Source organism: Cyprinus carpio, chromosome B24 (genome assembly GCF_018340385.1).
Source record: "Cyprinus carpio isolate SPL01 chromosome B24, ASM1834038v1, whole genome shotgun sequence".
NCBI classification, from domain to species: Eukaryota; Metazoa; Chordata; class Actinopteri; order Cypriniformes; family Cyprinidae; genus Cyprinus; species Cyprinus carpio.
The window spans coordinates 9,152,785-9,173,505 of NC_056620.1; the positions used below are offsets into that span (position 1 = coordinate 9,152,785).

A 20,721-nucleotide genomic window follows, 5' to 3' on the forward strand; every position below is an offset into this window, starting at 1 on the left:
AACCCTTTAAAGTCTACATGTAATGAAAGTTCTCTAAATGCATGTTGTTGGTTTTACTGTAAACTGTTCAGCCAGGTATATGTACCTTTTTTGACCTAATAATGTTTTATTAAAATATCATAATCACAATCTTCTGGTGAAAAGACAGACTTCTCTCTGGTTGCCTATACTGTACTTCTCCAGTAATTTAGTTTGCAATTGACTACAGGCTCGCATTCAGATACATCTCCATCCAATTAACAACCACTGCATTGAACCGTCTCCACCCTACTTTTTTCTATTTTTGATAGCCTGTTTCAATCTGATGTACACTAAAATGTCTTCCAGGTCTCTGTCAGTACCTCAGTCTCCAGTGATTGTATCTCGCGTGGGAGCTCCACAGCATAGCGGGTGAAGTAATCCATGGTGATGGCATCATTCCAGTAGCTCAAGTTGTTCTCCTGAGTTGCAGACTTCTTCTTTTTCCTCATACAGCATACGGTAAGCAGCACGGCTGAAGAAAAGAAGACATAATATTATTAATATAAATTTCAGAAAGTTGTAAGGAAAAGCCACTAAGCCACAAAGGGAATACTGTGTTATCTTGTGTCTTTGGAAAAGTTCCTGTCAAGTGCTGATGACAGAAAGAACAAGCTTCGAAAACTGGAGGAAGTGTGATATTGGTTACTCACAGCATGAGGAGACAGGCACGCTAATGGCAAGAACCAACCACACAATGTCCATTTTGTCCAGGCAGATGGTGTTTTTTTCTTGAGAAGGATTTTTTCGTGCAGGACCTGACTGGTTCCCAGATCCCCATGGACCTTGCGTGGTGGCTGGGACCTGCCTGTTCATGAAGCTCCCGCTAGCTGGGGAGGGTGCCTCTGAGATGTTCGAATCATTCGCTGCAGGCCATGCGGCGTCAGTGCTGTTGATAACATCTGTGGTATTACTTATAGAGACAACAGAACCAATGGTCATATTGGTGGTTCCATCACCTTGGATTACCATAAAGTTTCCGCTCTTTGTTGTAGAAGTGGGATTGGATGTTGTAACATGGTTAGAGGGCAGGGCTTGAGCTGGGGGAGGAGACTGGATGCCAGTTTGTGCCAAAGCTCTTGGCACCGTTTCCAATGGGAGAGTGGGATTCTCCAATGAAGACACATTGCGCAATGTAATGGTGTGGTGCGAAGCCTCCTTATCCGTGTTCTGCCCTTTGTGGGTTTTGTAGTTTGAAGACGATGGTGGATATTGAATGGGCTCCTTCACTTTCATCTCTCCAGCATCTGTGGTCCTTGAAAGGTCCTCAACACCAGGGTCCACATCATTTTCAGTCCCTGAGAGAAAAGAATGACCTAAGCCAGAATTTGTGGCTTGGTTCACTGGCTTTCTACTGATTGTACTTGGCTTGTCGGTATTAGTGCTAAAGTTCTGGTCTTGGGTTTTAGTGGTGAAAAACCCAGAGCTTGTTCTATTGACCATACTTCCAGAGGTCACTTGGGTTGCTTCTAATTTTGGAAGAGGGACTCTGGAACCAATAGGATGTGCCCCTACTGTTGTTGTTTGAATTATGGCAGATGGTACAGTGTTCTTCGGTGTCTGGAATGAGTGGACAGTAGTGGGTCTACTGATGGGTTCTAGAGAGGTTCTGCTGCTTGTTGACATCGAGACAAAATACCGAGGGGTTTGGCTGGGTTGAAGCTCCTCTGCGGAGAACACCAGCCCAACTGGCACAGAGAGAATCAGCAGAACACCTGAGGGAAAAAAAAAACAGGCCATAAGAAGAAAGCCGACATAATGCATTTATGTAAAATGCTCAGTCTCACTGCACATACAGCACCAAGGAAACTTTTACTTCAAGCTTTATTTAGTCCATAATGAGGTTCTTACAGAACCATTCAGAGATCAGTCAAGTAACAATCTTAGCTAGGGCAGCTTGATTAGAGTCTGATGAGCTTTAATGAATGCTGGTAAGGTTTGCTTGACATCAGATGTGGATGGGCCCTGTCTTATGGTTCAAAATTGGACACCACTGCATGCACAAAAACATTACAACTACCTTCTAAGACACCTGATGATCAGAGTGAGGTCATTGTTTCATCTGCATGCCATTTTTGTTGCTATAGAAACCAAGATTCAGCTCTTAGAAGGCGAAAGGCAGTGAGAGATGAGAGAACAACATCACAAGCATTATGAAGACATAGAGAGATCTGCGTCAGTTCTATACCAGCCTCTGAGCAATTATCATTATTGTAGGTGTTCAAGATGTGACAATGATTATGTGAAATGTTTCATGCTTTATGCACAGAACCCTTCAAAGCTTGTTTTATCCAGTAATACAAATTTAAATCAGATCAACACTAATAACTCTGAAGCCACTCTGAAAGAAAAACGAATCCACTGCTGTACATTTACAGTGCATAGCTGTGCATTTGTTACTGCCATAAAGCAATCTGCCCTTTTTGCAGAATTTCGTACCCGCTCATCAAACTTACATATTTCCAGAACAGACATTGTCAAAGTCCCTTTAAGGCAAGTCATGTCACTCGGCGGCCATTTTTGAGATACCTCTTGGGCATACAAGTGCAGCTCCTATCACTTTGAATGGCTGTTTCTATAGCATCCGGGATTTCTAATGGCAGCTGCAGTGCCATGCTGACTTTATCGAATAAGCTAGTGGCTCTTTTATTCAGAAGGCGGGGTTTCCTGTGATTGAACGGCCATATTGAGCATTGCATTTTTCCCCATTCAAAACTATATGAGCAGTGCTCGGCTACTTTAAAGGGGTCATATGATGCGATTTCAACTTTTCCTTTCCTCTCCCTTTGGAGTATTACAAGCTCTTGGTGCATAAAGAAGATCTATAAACTTGCATAAAGACTAAAGTCTCAAATCCAAAGAAATATTCTTTATAAAATTTAAGAGAGTCAACCACTCCTACCTAAAACGGCTCATTCTAACACACCCCCACATGTCTACATCACGATGTGGGAATATTTGCATAACACCACCCAAATGTTCACGCAAAGAAAGAAGGCGTAACTTTTATTCTTGCTCTTGCCGCCGCCGCCATGTTGTGGAGACGCTGTGTGTTTCCTTGTGAAAGCAAAACTACTTTGTTTGGTCTTCCAAAAGTAGACACAACTAGAAATCAGTGGTTAAGTTGTATTTACAACACTGTTCCAGAACAGTTCAACCCAAATATTCAGATGTGTGCAGAGGACTGTTTCCTGATCCTGGGAGAAAAGACTACAATGCCGGCTGTTCTGACTCACAGTCTGTAAGTACGTTAAATATTTAAAGGATTTGCCACTGATGATTCAAGCACGAGTTTTGAGCAGTGTAGAGTAGCGCTTGTTGTTTGTCGTTTCTCCGATCACAAATGCAGACATGGATTTATGTTTACGTGACATGATGCAACGCAACGCTTAAAAAGACAGTATAAGTCAGCGGTTCTCAATTCCAGTCCTCGTGCCCCCTGCTCTGCACATTTTGTGTGTTTCTCTTATCGCTTCAGACGTTTGTTCTATTCAAACGTAAGTGCCCTGCGAAATGGATATCACAGTCATGGAACCGTCATGATTCCAGTTAAGCGAATGTATATGTTCCATTCAAAGTGCAATGAAGTGTGCGAGAAATGAATTTAATTATTTACAGAGGTATATGATGCCACACTTCTCCGTGTGTGAAGATGTTGTGCAGCGTAAATCACTGAATGAATGTTCTGAAGTGAGCTAAACTTCAACAGATTTCCCCTGCTCAGGGAGTAGGGAGCAATGAAACCTGTGTAGGGACAATTTTGTTCGGAACACATTTCATCCACGGAGCTCACTTGTAACAAGCTGATTATCTGAATCAGGTGTGTTAACAAAGAGAGACATACAAAATATGCAGAGCTGGGGGGCGCGAGGACTGGAATTGAGAACCGCTGATATTGTCATTATAATACGTAATTATGTCCCCACTGTATGCAACAAATGCCTCGTTTATAATGGGTTTTAATGTTTTAGTCTCGGCACTCCGGGACACATGGCATCTCAGTATAGTAAGGGGCATAACATTTCCGTCACACGCTTAAGGTATTCGGCCAATCACAATGAACTGGATAGCTGGCCAATCAGAGCACACCTCGCTTTTCAGACCGATTGGGCTAGTTTTGGGCTAGTTTTGAGTAGCAATTGGGCGGGTTTTGTTGTGAAAACCTGGCAACCCTATATACGCGTGACACTTCTTGGGTATTCTATAGTCTTTGACATTGTATAGTCTTATAGTCATTCTACCATAAGAATTATTTTGAAACTGATATGTTAAGGTAAATAACTGACAACCAGTGCTTTAAAACATCTGTCACTGGTGAAATTAATTAATTGTCATTATTATTATTATTATTATTATTATTATTATTATTATTATTATTATTATTATTATACTACTACTAATAGTAATACTAATATTAAATCTATATACAGTATATCACACACAAGGTGAACAGCACCTTCCAGCAGGGACTAAGTTGACGCTAACAAGCAAAATGAAAATTTAGCATATACTAATATGAGCAAAAGGCTATACAATGGGTTTGAAACAAACTTCTCTTGTACAATTTCCCTGCTGCATTGATCAACATTTTTTGAGTAAATATTTAGTGAATGGTAAGTTTCCTACCTATCAAAAGCTGCCCATGCTGAGTTAGCAGTGAAGATAAATAGTGTATCATTCAAGTGCTAATGCTAATGCTAATTCCAGAATTACCATATCAAACACGAGCATGCCCATACTAGAAATCTACATGGCTATGATGACAATATAATCATGCTGACAGTATCTGCCGTGTCCTTTTTTTTTTTTTTTTTTTGGAATCAAAAGGAATTACATCTAACATCCAGCCTTACCAATCCAACACAGCATTAATAAAACATCACCCTGTAAATAAAACATGAATCGCTGCTTATTTCACTACAAAGTGGCATGTTTAGATCAAGCTCTTAGCTCTTTCCCCTCAGCACACATCCTCAACAGACTCCCAGAGCGTTTAACAAGCCATGGATCTGAAGGTTCACACAGCCACTAAAATCATCTGAACATGAGCTCCCTGGTCCAATGTAAACCCACTTCTGTCCTATTAGCACAGTCTTGTTTTATAATTTATCAAATCAAAAATATTAAAAGTGTAGAGCTTTTAAGTCTTAGCATCAGAAAAATCCCTTAGTAATTTGTATTGAGTTTTTGGTGTCTTGGTAATGTCTCCCTCTGGTTTGTACTATGTTAAATAATTAATTATTTGGATAATGAGTCAAAAATTATGTTATATGAAAGATGAGAATTCACACAGGAAAATCATAAGCCAACGAAGATCATTACAGACAAAATACTAGCATGCTATTCTTTTGCTACTAATTCTGCCTTATGGAATAGCATACTACTCTGTAGTATGCAACATATACTGTTTAATATCATGAATACTGGTATATGCTAGTATATTATTCCAGAGTATACACAGAAATAGTAAGAGTAGCATGCTAATATTCTACATGGACCAATGCTATATTCTACTAACCTGTTGAAAAAACATAGCTGGTCATAAGCAACTAGATCCAGATTAAAGCAGCTCATGACCAACTAAGGACCATCTTAAACCAGCTCAAACCAGCTGCCATGCTTCAAAACATACCTAACCAGCATATGCTTTTTTTTCAACAGGGTAATAGAATATAGCATAGGCCTATGTAGCATATTAGCATGCTACTCTTACTATTTCTGTGTATACTCTGGAATATTATAGTAGCATATACTGTATAACATCATGAATAGTGGTATATGTTGCATACTAGCATGCTACTCTTACTATTTCTACTATATGGAATAGCATAGCATATAAAGCAAAACATAGCATATGTACTACCATATACAGCATACAAGCATGCAAATTTGACTATTTCTGCTATACGGAATATCATTTTAACATAACATTTATCATACTAGAATGCTATTCTTTCTATTTCTGCTACATGGAATCACATAGGCTACTAGCATACTAGCAAACTAGCCTACATTTCATAGGATTACACAGAATTTCTATCTATCCAAAAGTCATAATTACAGATCATTTGACTGACATAATTCTAAATATTAATTTCTGCTCTATACCTTCAAAGATTTGGTAGCCTACTACTAAGGCAGTCTTTTTAAGTAAGTGTTTTGAGTTAATTAGCTGATTAGAGTGTGGCACCAGGTGTCTTCAATATTGAACCTTTTCACAATATATTAATTTTCTGAGATACTGAATTTGGGATTTTCCTTAGTTGTCAGTTATAATCATCAAAATTAAAAGAAATAAACATTTGAAATATATCAGTCTGTGTATAATGAATGAATATTATATACAAGTTTCCCTCTTTGAATGGAATTAGTGAAATAAATCAACTTTTTGATGATATTCTAATTATAAGACCAGCACCTGTACATCAGATCTTAAGTGAACAGACTGTTGGTGGTCTGTGGGAGTTCTGTCTGAGTCTTAGATTAGGACTATTGTTAAGTAGAAAACCAAATCAAAGGATGATCCAGGAACATGTCCAACTTGAGTAAATCACGTTAATCCACAAGTGACGTACAGTATGTGTGTGGTTGAACGTGTATATGAATGGAAGTGAGAAAGAAAGACAAAGATTTTGGCACACTACTGTTTTTTTTTTTTTTTTTTTGCTTTTAAAAACACTGGCCTTACCAAGGTTACCTCCAATCTATCAATGAATGACTCACTCTATAGTGACATTTATGCTAGCACACAAACACACACTCACACTCCTGTGACTCACAGTGTAATAGTGAGGGGGAGGCAGAGGAGGACAGCACATAATACATCACAGCACTGGGTGAAAACACACAATGGATACTTTGCAAGATGAGCACTGAACCATAAGGGGCATGTGGGTGTTACTTCAACTACAGACACTTCTAATGTCTCAGAGGTTGATTTTTACAGATATTACAGATATACAACAAATACAACTATTAACTATTGCCATTACTCCAGTCTTTAGTTTTACATGATCCTGCAAAAATCATTATAATGTGCTGATTTAAGACACATTTTTTATGTTGTCTTATGTTGTTCAATGTTGAAAATGGTTGTGCTGCTTTTTTCATGATATAAAGGTCATAAGTACAGTATTATTTTTTATTTTTATTTTTTTTTAATGATGAACTTTAAGTCAAGGCAGCTTATAGTTGATGAAACACCTACTTAATTATATTTGGGGGACAAATTTGTACCAAAAAGTGAGCTAAACCTGACAAAAGCTCCAAAAACCTCCATTTGGGGACTTACTCGTTTGTAAAACTGGTATAAAATAAAGTACATTTTTAAATTATAAAAATGCAAGAAGTTTTCAGTGAGAGGTAGGGTAAGGGTATGGATTAGGATTAGTTTATACAATCTATAACTTTCTGTTTATAAAAACAGTAGAAGTCTATTCAATGTCCCCTTTTACAAAGCTAAGCGTGTGTGTGTGTGTGTGTGTGTGTGTGTGTGGGTGGGTGGGTGTGTTTGGTCCTTATGAGGAAGCAAGCGTATAAATCATAGCCTATAATATCTATGCTAAATATTAAATCATACAGAATTAGTTAGTATATTTTTGAGATAATCAACTCTTTAAGCTATTTAAAGCCAAGCTATTTCAATATTAAATCATACAGAATGATAGTTTTTGAAAATCTAAAAATGCAAAATGCAATGTTTTGTGTTATGGATAGGTTTATGGATAGGTTTAGGGTAAGAGGAAACAGTTTTTACAATATATTAGGCCTATGGAATGTCCCCATAAAACAACATGTGTGAGTGTGTGTTTACTGATCAATGTCACATACAGCGTCTATAGTGTGTGTGTGTGTGTGTGTGTGTGTGTGTGTGTGTGTGTGTGTGTGTGTGTGTGTGTGTGTGTACATGCAATGTCTGGGTCAGAGAGGTGTAATCTAACCAGGTCTAATGCAAACGGAAAGGTCTGACCTCTTCCTTCACATAGAAACAGGAGAGGTGTTTGCAATGAAAGCAATTTGAAAAACCAGTGATAGAGCGTCCAGCAGAAAAAGTGAACACTTTAATGAACATCCATTAAGTAACGGCGTGAATGCTGCTGTAAAGAAAGATGGAGAGGTGTGAAGATGAAGAAAGTGACAGGACACTAGGACTGCATAAAAAGCCTAAAAAAATGAATAAACAAACAATGGAAAATGGAAAAGTCATATGCAAAAGTTCTTTGTTATTCGGCAGCAGATAAATTAGTTTGACAAGCTAGGGCTTGCACATGGAATGATTAACCTTGCAATAATTGCTTCCTCTGTTTCGGTGACTTTCATTACAAAATTACATGCGCTGCCATCTGCTGATTTAAAACGTAACATTCAGAGATGGATGGCTGGTGGAGTTTTTCTCTGACACAGAAGTACATCACAGTTTTTGTTTGGCTTCTTTCATATTTTGGAAGTTTTTATAAAGTCATAAGTGTATTAAAACATATATATTTATTTATTTATATTCAGTTTTGGTTGGTTTATTTGTGTCAGATTTGTTTAATAGCCTTGAAAGTCATAAGCGCTGAACAAGCTGCTTTGTTCAACACACACACACACACACACACACACACACACACACAGTATATATGTGTGTGTGTGTGTGTGTTGAATATAAATATAAATGTAAATAAATATAAATATAAATTTAAATCCTTAGACTCACGAGATGAGAAATAAATGAATTAATAAATATAAACACTTAGCTCACGAGATGAAACAAAATACAGATACTTGGTTAACTAGAACGTGACAATATTTTAATACTATTTTAAAGAAACCTTCAATGACAAAATTTTTGTCTTTTAATTACAAAAAGTAAAACAATGCAGTTGTATTTAGAAATATTTTAACTAATCTAGGGCTGTAACTAATGATTATTTTGGTAATTAAGTCATCTACTGATTATTTTGAAGTTATCCAATATTTTTTAGTAACACAAACAGGCTTTAGTATGACTATTTATATATAAACTAACGATGAGGCAATAATAATTGGTTCAAATAAAATATCAAAACCAAGAAATTACATGATTGTATTGAACAACACTGTTAAAATTACATAATGTAATATGCCTATTCATAATATGAATATAACCAACTTAAGTCCATTATGTATTAAAACAAATACCTGCAGAGGCAGCCAACGGCCTGCAGACGTTTCACTTTACAGCATGATTAAACCGTTTAAATCCATTTAATTTTTATATTTGGCCACATGCAGAAACTTTTATTTTGAAATTGCGATGTATAATACATGGCATATTTAGACATAGGTTGATGCATTTTCCTGTGTTGGCAAAGGTTAATTTTGATTAAATGATTTACGTTATAAATCTAGTGAAATAATGCACACAGTTTTCCCAGATGAACGTTAAGCAATTTAAATTCACAGCATATGCAGAGGAAGAGTTTAGCCCCTTTCACACTACAGTCTTTACTGGTAAATTACCGGTAAATTACCATTAATAGATCATGTGTGAACAGGAACTTTTCAAAAATCCCAGTAAATTTGTTCTGGCGATCATGTCGTTCTTATGGAGATGAGATGATTACTCTAAGCTGTTTACAAAGCTCAGCTGCTTTATAATTAGCTTTTCTAAGTAAATATGCACTAGATGGACATCTTTGACCATTGTGCCTCGCAGCTTTTTGTCACGCTTCTCCATTCATCAGGGCTGTGACTCTGCAGTTGGATACTATTATGCGTGTCTTGTGTTTATAAAATCAAAGCATTCTGATTGGCTAGTAATGTTAGTTTGGCTGAGAGTGAAAGCTGTTCCTCTCATACCATTGGTAGGGGAACTCATGGACTTGAAAGTTATATCAATCAACAAGATTGAATTTTTTTAATGTAGGATTATTCTTTTCCGCAGCCAAACGCTGCACGCCGGTAATCCGACACGGTGCCGGAGAACTTTAAGCCCTGATTTCAGTTACATTGCTGTCTATAGGGTGTTTTGAAGAGCTTTTTTTGAATATTTGCTTATGTTGCTTGATAATACTGGGACGATTTTGCGCGAACTGTTTCCCAGTACCATTTAAAGGGTTATATTCGCACCAAGAGTGTGTACTAGGATATATAGGATAAGATGCCGTCCAGGTCGCTCCGCTTAGATTGTGTTTTTATTTACTTTTTTACTTACTTTTGCTTTCTCTTTTTTTGATTTGCTGATCATTTACGACAAAGAAACACTTTTGGACATTGGACACCGCTTCACTGACCTGTTTCAGGACACTTTATCCTCCAATCCACGGTGGCCATCTGAGATTCTCCGGAACACAGAGATGAACAATGGCCACCTGAATAACCACCCAAGGCGACGGATCAAGAAACACCGCGGGAAACACGCTGGGATTCGCAAAAGACTGAGGAAAAGAGCTCACAGTCCTCCTCTACCGAGCATTCTGCTCGCCAATGTCCAGTCTCTGGAGAATAAGATGAATGATCTTATAGCCAGGATTAGTTTCCAACGGGACATTAGGGACTGTAACATTTTTGTTTGTCTGAAACATGGCTCACGACTGCGGTCCCGGACACTGCTGTAACGGCGTCTGATAACTTCTCTGTTTTACGGATGGACAGGACAGTAGAGGCCGGTAAATCCAAAGGTGGAGGAGTGTGTTTCCCCAGGAATATCTCAACTCTGCCGCGCTCCTGCTCGCCTCATCTGGAACATTTATCCATTATTTGCTGCCCATTCTATCTTCCCCGGGAGTTTTCATTGATCATCGTTACTGCTGTTTACATTCCAGCACAAGCAGACATGCAGAAGCCATGCTACAGGTGGCCCTTGATGACGTAGACTGGGACATGTTTCGGGCAAGTTCATCTGACATGATGAATGTGAGCAAAACTAAAGAGCTGATTGTTGACTTTAGGAAGAGACAGCAGCAGCCCTATACTCCTCTTATGATCAGCGGGACCCCTGTGGAGAGGGTGAGCAGCTTCAAGTACCTTGGTGTAAACATCTCAGAGGACCTGACTTGGACTTCACACATCCAAACACAGGTTAATAAAGCCAGGCAAAGACTGTACCATCTGCGACAGCTGAGGAAATTCAGGGTTTCGCCAGCAATCCTGAAAACTTTCTATTCAGGGGACATAGAAAGTGTATTGACTCAGTGTATCTCAGTGTGGTATGGGAACAGCTCCAGTCAAGACTGCAAAGCCCTGCAGAGAGTTGTGCGCTTAGCTGAGCGCATCTCAGGGTCTGCTCTCCCCTCTCTGCAGGACATCTACCTCAAACACTGCAAAAGCAGAGCTGTTAAAATCATCAAGGACTCCATCCACCCCAGTAACCATATTTTCACTTTGCTGCCATCTGGTAAGCGCTTCCGTAGCCTGATGGCAAAAACGGAGAGACTTAGGAGGAGTTTCTTCCCCCAGGCTATCAGGCTCCTAAACTCAAAACCAGCCTCTTAACATCTACATGTCTCCACTTAATATTCACTTAATTAGTAAGATATTCATCATTCTCTACCTCATATTGACATACTGACAGTGTCAACCTGTTCGCACATTCGCCTCTTGTACATCCTGTGTAGCTTTATATTTAAGACTACAGTATAATGCACATATGCACATTTGACTCTTGCTCATTCCTGTGTATCTTAATATTTAAGACTACTGTATACTTCCATGCACAATATGTTCTATTCTATATTTAATTCTACAGTATACATCTTTTTTATATTTTATTCTTATATTTTTATTGTTTATTTAATTCTTTCATACCTATATTTATGTATATTTTCATCTGTGTTGTATTCTTTAATAATTGCACTGTCCATGGAGCGGACCTGACTCACATTTCACTGCTGGTTATATATGCTCTATATAATCATGTATGTGACGAATAAATATCTTGTATCTTAGGACGTGACGTAAGCCGGTCGAGAGCGATGTCATTTGTGCGCGGCTTTCAACAACGTTAACAAATGAAGAACAACGTTAACAACAGGAGGATGGAGGACGCTGTGATCAGAGCTGTGTTTTTGTTGTGTCTCGCGGGTTTCACAATAATGGACATGGAATGTCGACGTATACATAAAGCGACTGAAAGAATGGAAAAGAGGAATAAAAATCTCCAACGACAACTGGCAGTGCTACAGTACATTTGCTACAAGTGCCTGCACTTCAGCGTCCGTATATTCATCGCTGTTCGTCATACTTGCAAAATAAGTTGACACAATTTAAATAATGGCAGGTGAGGGCGTTTTCGAATGCGTTTGACCAAACAATGTCTACTTACATCACGGGTAGTACTTCGGTAGTAATTTGGTTCTCGAAAAAGGCAGTCCGGTACTAAAATCGCCCAAAATTGGGTAGTTCCACAATTAGTTCAGGTATTATGAAAAGGTTCCTGTGGTGCGAAAGGCCCTTATGAAGGGGCAGAAAGCTCTCGGATTTCATAAAAAAAACGTAATTTTAATTTGTGTTCCGAAGATGAACAAAGGTCTTATGGGTTTGGTTGAGGGTGAGTATAATGACAGAATTTTAATTTTTGGGTGAACAATTCCTTTAAACATGCCAAAGATTTAAGTTCTTCAGGATAGCATAATATTTTCAGCGAGTATATTTTTGTTATACAGTATATACATATATTGTTTTAGAGATAATTAACCCTTTAAGCTATTTAAAGCTAAGCAAGGTTAAAAGTATGTGTGGGCAGGACTGGGAAAGGTGAAGGGGTTACTAGGATGTATTATTACTCTTAAATTACTTTATGATTTATGATGAAGCCGACCTCTGTTCATTAGCTCATTGAGAAATTGACAGTGGAAGTGAAATTTATGCGGTAAATATTCTAAATTAAAAGTCTTTGGAATGTTTAAGCAGCCTGTGACTTTCCTAAAGTCCTACATAGCTGTGACATTAATAAATCACATGGAAAGATCCATCCTGCCCACTGTGATCCTTGAACTGTCTGCAAGTCTCTCACATTAGAGCTGCAGATACTGAGATCTCAAATGGCCTCGACAGATTGCATGGGTTTACAGCTTATCTTCCCATCCATCATTCAATATTAGACATAACCTCACCTCCGGAGACAACGAGCCAAGATGGCATCTGCAGTATGATGCTGCAACAGTGTTGACTGCCACAAGTGAAACAAATTGGAGAAGATGCTATAGTTTTGAAGCTGATCCCATCCCAATGCACCCAATGTTTTAACACGTGCAAATGACACAAAGCTAATGTATGACTTGCATTACAGTGCACAACATTTATATTACACAAGTCATATGAAATACTTTGTACATTTATGCTGCTTTTTGTTCTTTATGAAGCTTAACAGCCCTCAACATTCTGCAAATCATCTCCTAATGTGCTTTTATTTATTAATAGGGATATTATTATTAACAACAACAATTGTTTTGGGTCTTTACTTTACAACACTGACAGAACTAAATAAAGAATGTGATTTTTTGTATATTTTTTTGTATGTCTCATTTTGAATCTTTGTATATATGTATACACATATATAAGTATATATGTATACATTTATATTGATAGATGTTGCCTGTTTTGTTTAGACTTTTATTTTAGAATTTTTGTTTTGTTTTGTTTCCTGTTTTAGTTTTTTAGCCGTTAGTAGTTTTATGATCGTTTTCTCATGATTATCATTCCTGGTGTTTTCTTGTCTCTTTATTAAACGTATTATTTAAGGCCTGTTTACAAAGGGACTCAAGAAACACCTGGGGAGACAATCATGGGGGAATCAATCATAAATAAAACTATAAATGACTACAAAACTAACACAGGAAACTAAGAAGTTGCAACAGAACAGGGAAAATGTAACATATATAATATTATAAATCCATCCATCCAATCCTCCACATTGCTTAACTTCTATAGTGCTGCAGAATACTGGAGCATATATTATGGTGAAATATATTAAGTTATATTAAATATTATATATTTGTGTTGTAGTGTATTTGTGTATAAATCTTTTCTCAACTAAGCATCCAAAAAGGCCTAATCAATCCAACCAGGATGTCCTCTAATCTCTTGGTGGAAGACAGATTTGTGGATGTCTGACTGGATGGTACTCAATTCTACAAAAACCCCCTTTACTTGCTGGTTTTGGTCATCTAATCTTTTGTGGTGCTTTACACAGCCAAGTGATGCTCTACAGTACAGAGAAGAATAGAAATCTGCATGTGTGGCAGAAGCTTTAAATGAGTTCCAGTTCACTACTGCACATAAGGTCCATTCCAATCTAAGGAACGTCTGAAATAGGACACAAGCAGACATCAGCATAACTGCTTTGCTGGGTGCACACATGCAGCAGAGCAGAGACATGTCCACTCCACATGATGAGCACCCAGTGGAAAATTGAACAAGCTTCCCTGTAGCGAGAACCACATACTAAACACTGGTTCATGGTAATAAACTAGGCACTGAGTCAAGCAGAAAATGCAAAGGGAAGGAGCAGGGAAAAGGGCTATTCTGGGTGATTAGCCAAAGCATTGATTAGCACAGTGCTTTGCTGAGATGCTCAATATCTGGCAAGTCTGTGGTTTCCATGTAAACACTAAAGATGTAAACACTGTTATTTTGGTAATGAACCTTTAAATGCTCCCTTGACCCCTCAGAATTACATAAATGATGTTTAATCTTTGTCACATTAATTGGTCTGGGACACCAGCTAAAATTAGTATTCTGCAGTGGGCTACGCCTTTAGCCTTGAGACAAAAGTCTAACAAGCTATTACGTAAGATGCAGAAACATTCTGAGACACGATTACACCTGGCGTTAACATCCATATAGGGGAAGAGTACAATTTGTTAACTTAAATACTTAAATTTATTCAGCAAGGAGGCATTAATTAATTTTTTTTTTTTTAAATACAGTAAAGACATTTATAAAGTTACAAAGGATTTCAATTTCAAATAGATGCTTTTCTGTTTAAATTTATCAAAGAATTCCAAAATTAAATCACAAGCAACACAACAGTTTTAAACACTGAAAAGCTTCCTGAGCACCAAATCAACATATCAGAATGATTTCTGGATTCACGTAACAGTGAAGACCGGAGTAATGGCTGAGGAAAATTCAACTTTGCCATTACAGGAATAAGTTACATTTTAAAATATATTAAAGAATAACATTAATATTTCACAATATCATTTTTACTGTATTTTTGATTACATAATTGCAGCCTTGGTGAGCATAAAATACTTCAAAACATTCATTTTGTGAACGATAGTGATTTTTAAAGTATTTTTTAACAAATGACATGCATTATTTATTCATAAATACCTCTATGTGTTAGACTTTATTTTAAGGTGTCCTTGTTACAGTGCATTATACATTTAAGTAATGAAGAATATTAATTAACTACATACTTACTATAGGGTTAGCATTAGGATTAGGGTCTGTTTTAGGGTTACTTGCATGTAATTATGGATAATGTATTGTTATTATAATAGTAAGTACATGTTCACATGTGTAACAAGGACACCTTAAAATAAAGCTGTTACCCCATTATGCATATCAATATCAATTAATATGACATTTTACAACCTGAACAAACTGTGTCTTGCGAAATGAACCGATATTTTAATAGATGTACTGATCTTGACACACATGAGTGTCTGCTGGGGACCTCTCTATGATGTCAATTCCTGTTTCAAAACAAACAACTTCTTCAATGCATTTTCCCTAGTAAATAATGATAAAAGATGTTTAAAAAAATCTCAAAAGAATTGTAGCCTTTTAATGAGGTTTTGATATTAAATTAGAATCTGAATAAAGCTGATATATTGACAGAACACATTTGAGATGCATGAAAATACCAGCTGTATTGTAAATGGCAACCTGTCTCTGTTGACCGCTTGTGATCTGATCAGGTTTAACTGGAATACCAGGTTTAAAATGATATAAAACTACAAAATCTCTCTAAGAAAAAAAAATAAAAAATCAGCCAAAGTCTCTTTTCACATTTTAGCTGTTGACATGCTAACAGTGTGAGACGCTAAATAAAATCACTCTTTGAAAGTCACACAAAGGATTATTTTAAGCTATAAATGTGAACAAAACCAAAACAATGAATCCAACCAATGAATAAATTCCACTGGTGTCTCTTTGGGAGCCGTGGTCTTTAAAGTTAGGGATCCTCCAGAGGATTGTGGGCCGCTTAGGGCACTTCCTTTGTTGAGGGAGGGGCAGGGTGGTGCAGATGTGAGCTCACAGATAAGGCGGAAACCATAACACCCTCTGATAATGGCTTCCTGTTTGTGTGATTTAGGTTGCGTTGGTCCTCTGTAATGCCTCTGAACTTGCAGATGTTTATCCAATCAGGAGGGTGGACGAGCGAGATGCACTTGGCACTGAAGAAATCAATTTGTTTACAGAGTACATCAAGTCTGTCATTTACTGGGGCACTAACAAATTACTTTGGTTGCACAGGAAGTAAACACTTTAAACAGGAAATTCCTAGCACATAAATAATTTCACTGGGCTACGGCTGCTCAAAATAGCTGTGACAATGAAATAATGGCCGTTGCAGTGAAACATTCTGCCTTTGGGACTTTTGATTGAGCATTCCTTTTGAATTCCAATTTAGGATGTTATTTGGCAAAAGCCATTGTATTCAAATAACCTCACAATGCCATCTGCACTTCAGGGAGAACAGCAATCACACCATAACTACATGAGAAAGCCATCAGATAAATTCAGTTTACTTTAAACAAATGGTGCCATCCCTACAGATGAGATGATGAACAGATTGACACAAAAGGCACAAACAAACTGACAGTGAAACAACAAAAATTGCTCTTTTTATCAGTACTATTTAGTTCCAAAACTAATTATGACTCATGTACTGCTCTTGTTACATAACTAGCACACTTTGTGGCCAAAAGCAAGTGGACATCCCCTACTAACAGCCAGGTTTGGCAAGGTCCCTAATTTCTGCGGCAAGTTGCTTTGGTAGGAAACTGCCTACCAAAGGGGTTAAAGTAGCTTGTAACTAAAACTGCATATACTGTATAAACCCCACACATGCTGATCTTTGAACTATCATGACTGTGACCTCAAGCAAAGCACTTAACCTCAGGCCACGCCAGAAGGTCAACAGAGTGCAATTTACAGTGTTGCATTTAATTATGATATGTTGGGGTAGCAGCAGAGCTAATTGTACAACAGAATTCTGAAGAGTATTTAAATTTATAAAATACTATCAACCTACCAGTAAAACTTTGGCATTCCTGCCTGATCTAATTAGTTTTCGTACGTATTCATATGTAACAATATGAATGTATATTTATGTATGAACAGCTTTAAAACAAAAATCTTAACATATATTAATATATACATACTGTATTACAATTTAAAATAACTGTTTTTGATTTGAATATATTTTAAAATGTAATTTATTCCTGAGACAGCAAAGTTGAATTTTCCTAGTTATTACTCTAGTCTTCAGTATCACATGATTCTTCAGAAATCATTCTAATATGCTGTGCTCAAGAAACATTTAATAATTAATGATGTTGAAAACAGTTGTGCTGCATTTTTCTTGATACTTTGACAGATATAAAGTTCAAAAGAACAGCATTTATTTGATTTATATTATTTTGTAACATTGTAAATGTCTTTACTGTCTTTTAATGCATTCTTGCTAAATAAAAGTATTAATTTCTTTAAAAATATGTATAGTTGAATACTGCACAATAAATCAGATAGAACATGTCAAATTAGGTAAATGCATTAAAAACCACGATGGCTTTGAAAATATTTAATTAATCTAAAATGTGACCCTGGACCACAAAACCAGTCATAAGTAGCACAGGTATATTTGAAGCAATAGCCAACAATACATTGTATGGGTCAAAATTATCGACTTTTCTTTTATGCCAAAAATCATTAGGATATTAAGTAAAGATCATGTTCTATGAAGATATTTTGTAAATTTCCTACCGTAAATATATAAAAACTTAATTTTTGATTTGTAATATGCATTGCTAAGAACTTAATTTGGACAACTTAAAAGTTTTTTTTTTTTATTTCTCAATATTTAGTTTTTATCGCACCCTCTACGGAAGAGGATTAGGGCCAAGCAATAATAAAAAAATAAAACCATCTCGAGATTAAAGTCATTATATTGCGAGATTAAACTCGTTAAATTTCGAGAAAAAAAAGTCGAAATACAATCTTGAGAATAAACTCATTAAATTTCGAGAATAAAGTCGTTGTGTTTCGAGAAAAAAACTCGTTAAATTTCTAGAAAAATAGTCGAAATAATCGTGAGAATAAAGTCATTTAATTTCGAGAATAAAGTCGTTGTGTTTCGAGAAAAAAAGTCGAAATGAAATGTAGAGACTAACGAATTCGATCAGTGTTCATTGCATAGCCTATAGAGGACATGCAGGGGTTAAAACTCTTAGTCAACCTATATTTTAGACTTTCTTTCAGTACTAAAGAAATACTATCAACTTTAGCTAATTATGACACAATAATAATTAGCACACGAACTTTAAAGAGAATTTGCAAGAGGCTAGGTCTTTTTAGAAGAAAAAATCATTCAAATTTGCGTGATGTAGGCTACTCGTTTTTGTCCAACATGAAATGACAACCAGAGGACAAATGCAAGGTTATCACTGGCTTCACCCAAATGAACTCTGGCACTTGGACAGCTATGATAAATTAAAACCGTATGGCATTGCCATTAATGGCGTGTAATGTAATGAGTTTATTCTCAAGATTGTATTTAGACTTTTTTTCTCGAAATTTAACGAGTTTTTTCTCGAAACACAACGACTTTATTCTTAATATTTAATGAGTTTATTCTCAAGATTGTATTTCGACTTTTTTTCTCGAAATTTAACGAGTTTAATCTCGAAACACAACAACTTTATTCTCGATATTTAATGAGTTTATTCTCAAGATTGTATTTTGACTTTTTTTCTCGAAATTTAACGAGTTTAATCTCGAAACACAACGACTTTATTCTCGATATTTAATGAGTTTATTCTCAAGATTGTATTTCGACTTTTTTTCTCGAAATTTAATGAGTTTAATCTCGCAATATAATGACTTTAATCTCGAGTTGGTTTTATTTTTTTATTATTGCTTGGCCCTAATCCTCTTCCGTACACCCTCAGATTTAAGATTTTCAAATGAAAAAAAATAAATAAATGGACCCTTATGACTGGTTTTGTGGTCCAAGGTCACATATATTCAGTGCTATTGTTCTACAGACATAAAAGGATTCATAAACATTTGTATATATCTAAAATTGTTTATATCCAAAATGCTTACGTTTTAGATGCTGTCAATGCATATTTCGGTGCATGTGCAAATGTACGATAATGTATGTACAATACATGTATTTATACTTTACATATGAATTCTTATGATTACTAAATACTTCACATACAGTGTGTAGACATATTTTAAAGCCACCTACAGAGACACCAGAAGCACAGTGTCCTTACAGCCTCAGGTCATAAAGGGCTCAGCTGGGAAACACTCTGAACATTCACCTAGAAAAATGACCTGAATCTTTCCAAGCACTGAAAACAGTTTTTTTCCCTTACCATTTTTTTTTCTCCATTGACATAAGTTTGAATGAATGAATGGCTAAAATATACCTCAGCCTGAAAAGTATTTCACTGAAACTTTTTGACTGAGGTTTTGAGGTTTTGTTAACACTCATCTTGGATTTTTCTGAGCATGACATCTAACAGAATTTGCTGTGTTGAAATCTCTTTTTAAAGTTGTTCCTGATACATTTCACAATTTAATGTTTGATCTCAGCCAGACTGATATCAAGAGTGTGTCGGCAATACTAATATTCTGCAAGTGTTCTGAGTAAAGAGACAAAATAAAAGATCTGGGATGGGCAGAAGGTCTGCTGGTGTCCCAACAAGGGTTTTAAACTGGTTTAATTAGCAAGATTTTCTTGGTTAATCGACTTAACCAAAAAACATGCTGACCGACCCCCAGAAACTACAACGGCTGTTATGTACAGTACACTTTTTTAATACTGTGCAAATAAAAGAAGTAATGTAAGCTGTATAATCCTAAAAAACAAACAAGCAATCAATTCAGTGAAAATGTATTATATATTTTTGTTTCCACAATAAATGTGCAGAATGTCACAATAATATTGCAACTAAAACTAAAACCATAAGCACATTTTTTTTTTTACTTGAAAACATTAACTTAAAATGAAATATAAAAACTTAAATGTATATTTATTTCAGCCAACCGCCAAGGTAACATTTCTCATTTTTGTTTAGTTTACTTAAGTACTAAAATAACTCAAACTAAATGAACTATACATACATTTAATAATAAAATGGGCAAAAACATATAACAAAATAATCAAAATTGAAATTAAAATACAACCTTATTATTATTAATAGAAAATCGATGATAAGAAAATAACACTTGATAACATGTCAACTTTTACAGCCCTAAAATGTTTTTTAATTATATCATTATTATTACATGGGACGGTAGGGTGTTAGGGTCCATTGTCAACCACCATGACAAAACAGAGCTTTAAAAAACACTATAAATGGCTTATCGGTATTAAAAGGCTTTATTAATGTGAGACTTACTCAGCAGCTGGTGGGGCAGGACCTGCAGGCTTCTCTTCATGGTATCATGTGGTCCGGCTCCTCCTCCACAGTGCTCATGGTTCTCTACAGGACA

General features: G+C 36.3%; 1 protein-coding gene across 5 annotated transcripts in view; it reads right to left on the reverse strand.

Annotated features, from left to right (window-relative positions):
- The window catches only part of LOC109052852 (transmembrane protein 108-like), a 66,585-nt gene that overhangs the window by 3,897 nt on the left and 41,967 nt on the right, over positions 1-20,721 (reverse strand). For all 5 annotated transcript variants that reach the window (XM_042751800.1, XM_042751803.1, XM_042751802.1 and 2 more), the window contains 3 exons: positions 20,628-20,711; positions 672-1,733; positions 342-493 (listed from right to left, as the gene is read on the reverse strand). In XM_042751800.1, coding sequence (XP_042607734.1) covers positions 342-493; positions 672-1,733; positions 20,628-20,711 — 1,298 coding nt within the window. The remainder of the gene's footprint in view (positions 1-341; positions 494-671; positions 1,734-20,627; positions 20,712-20,721) is intronic.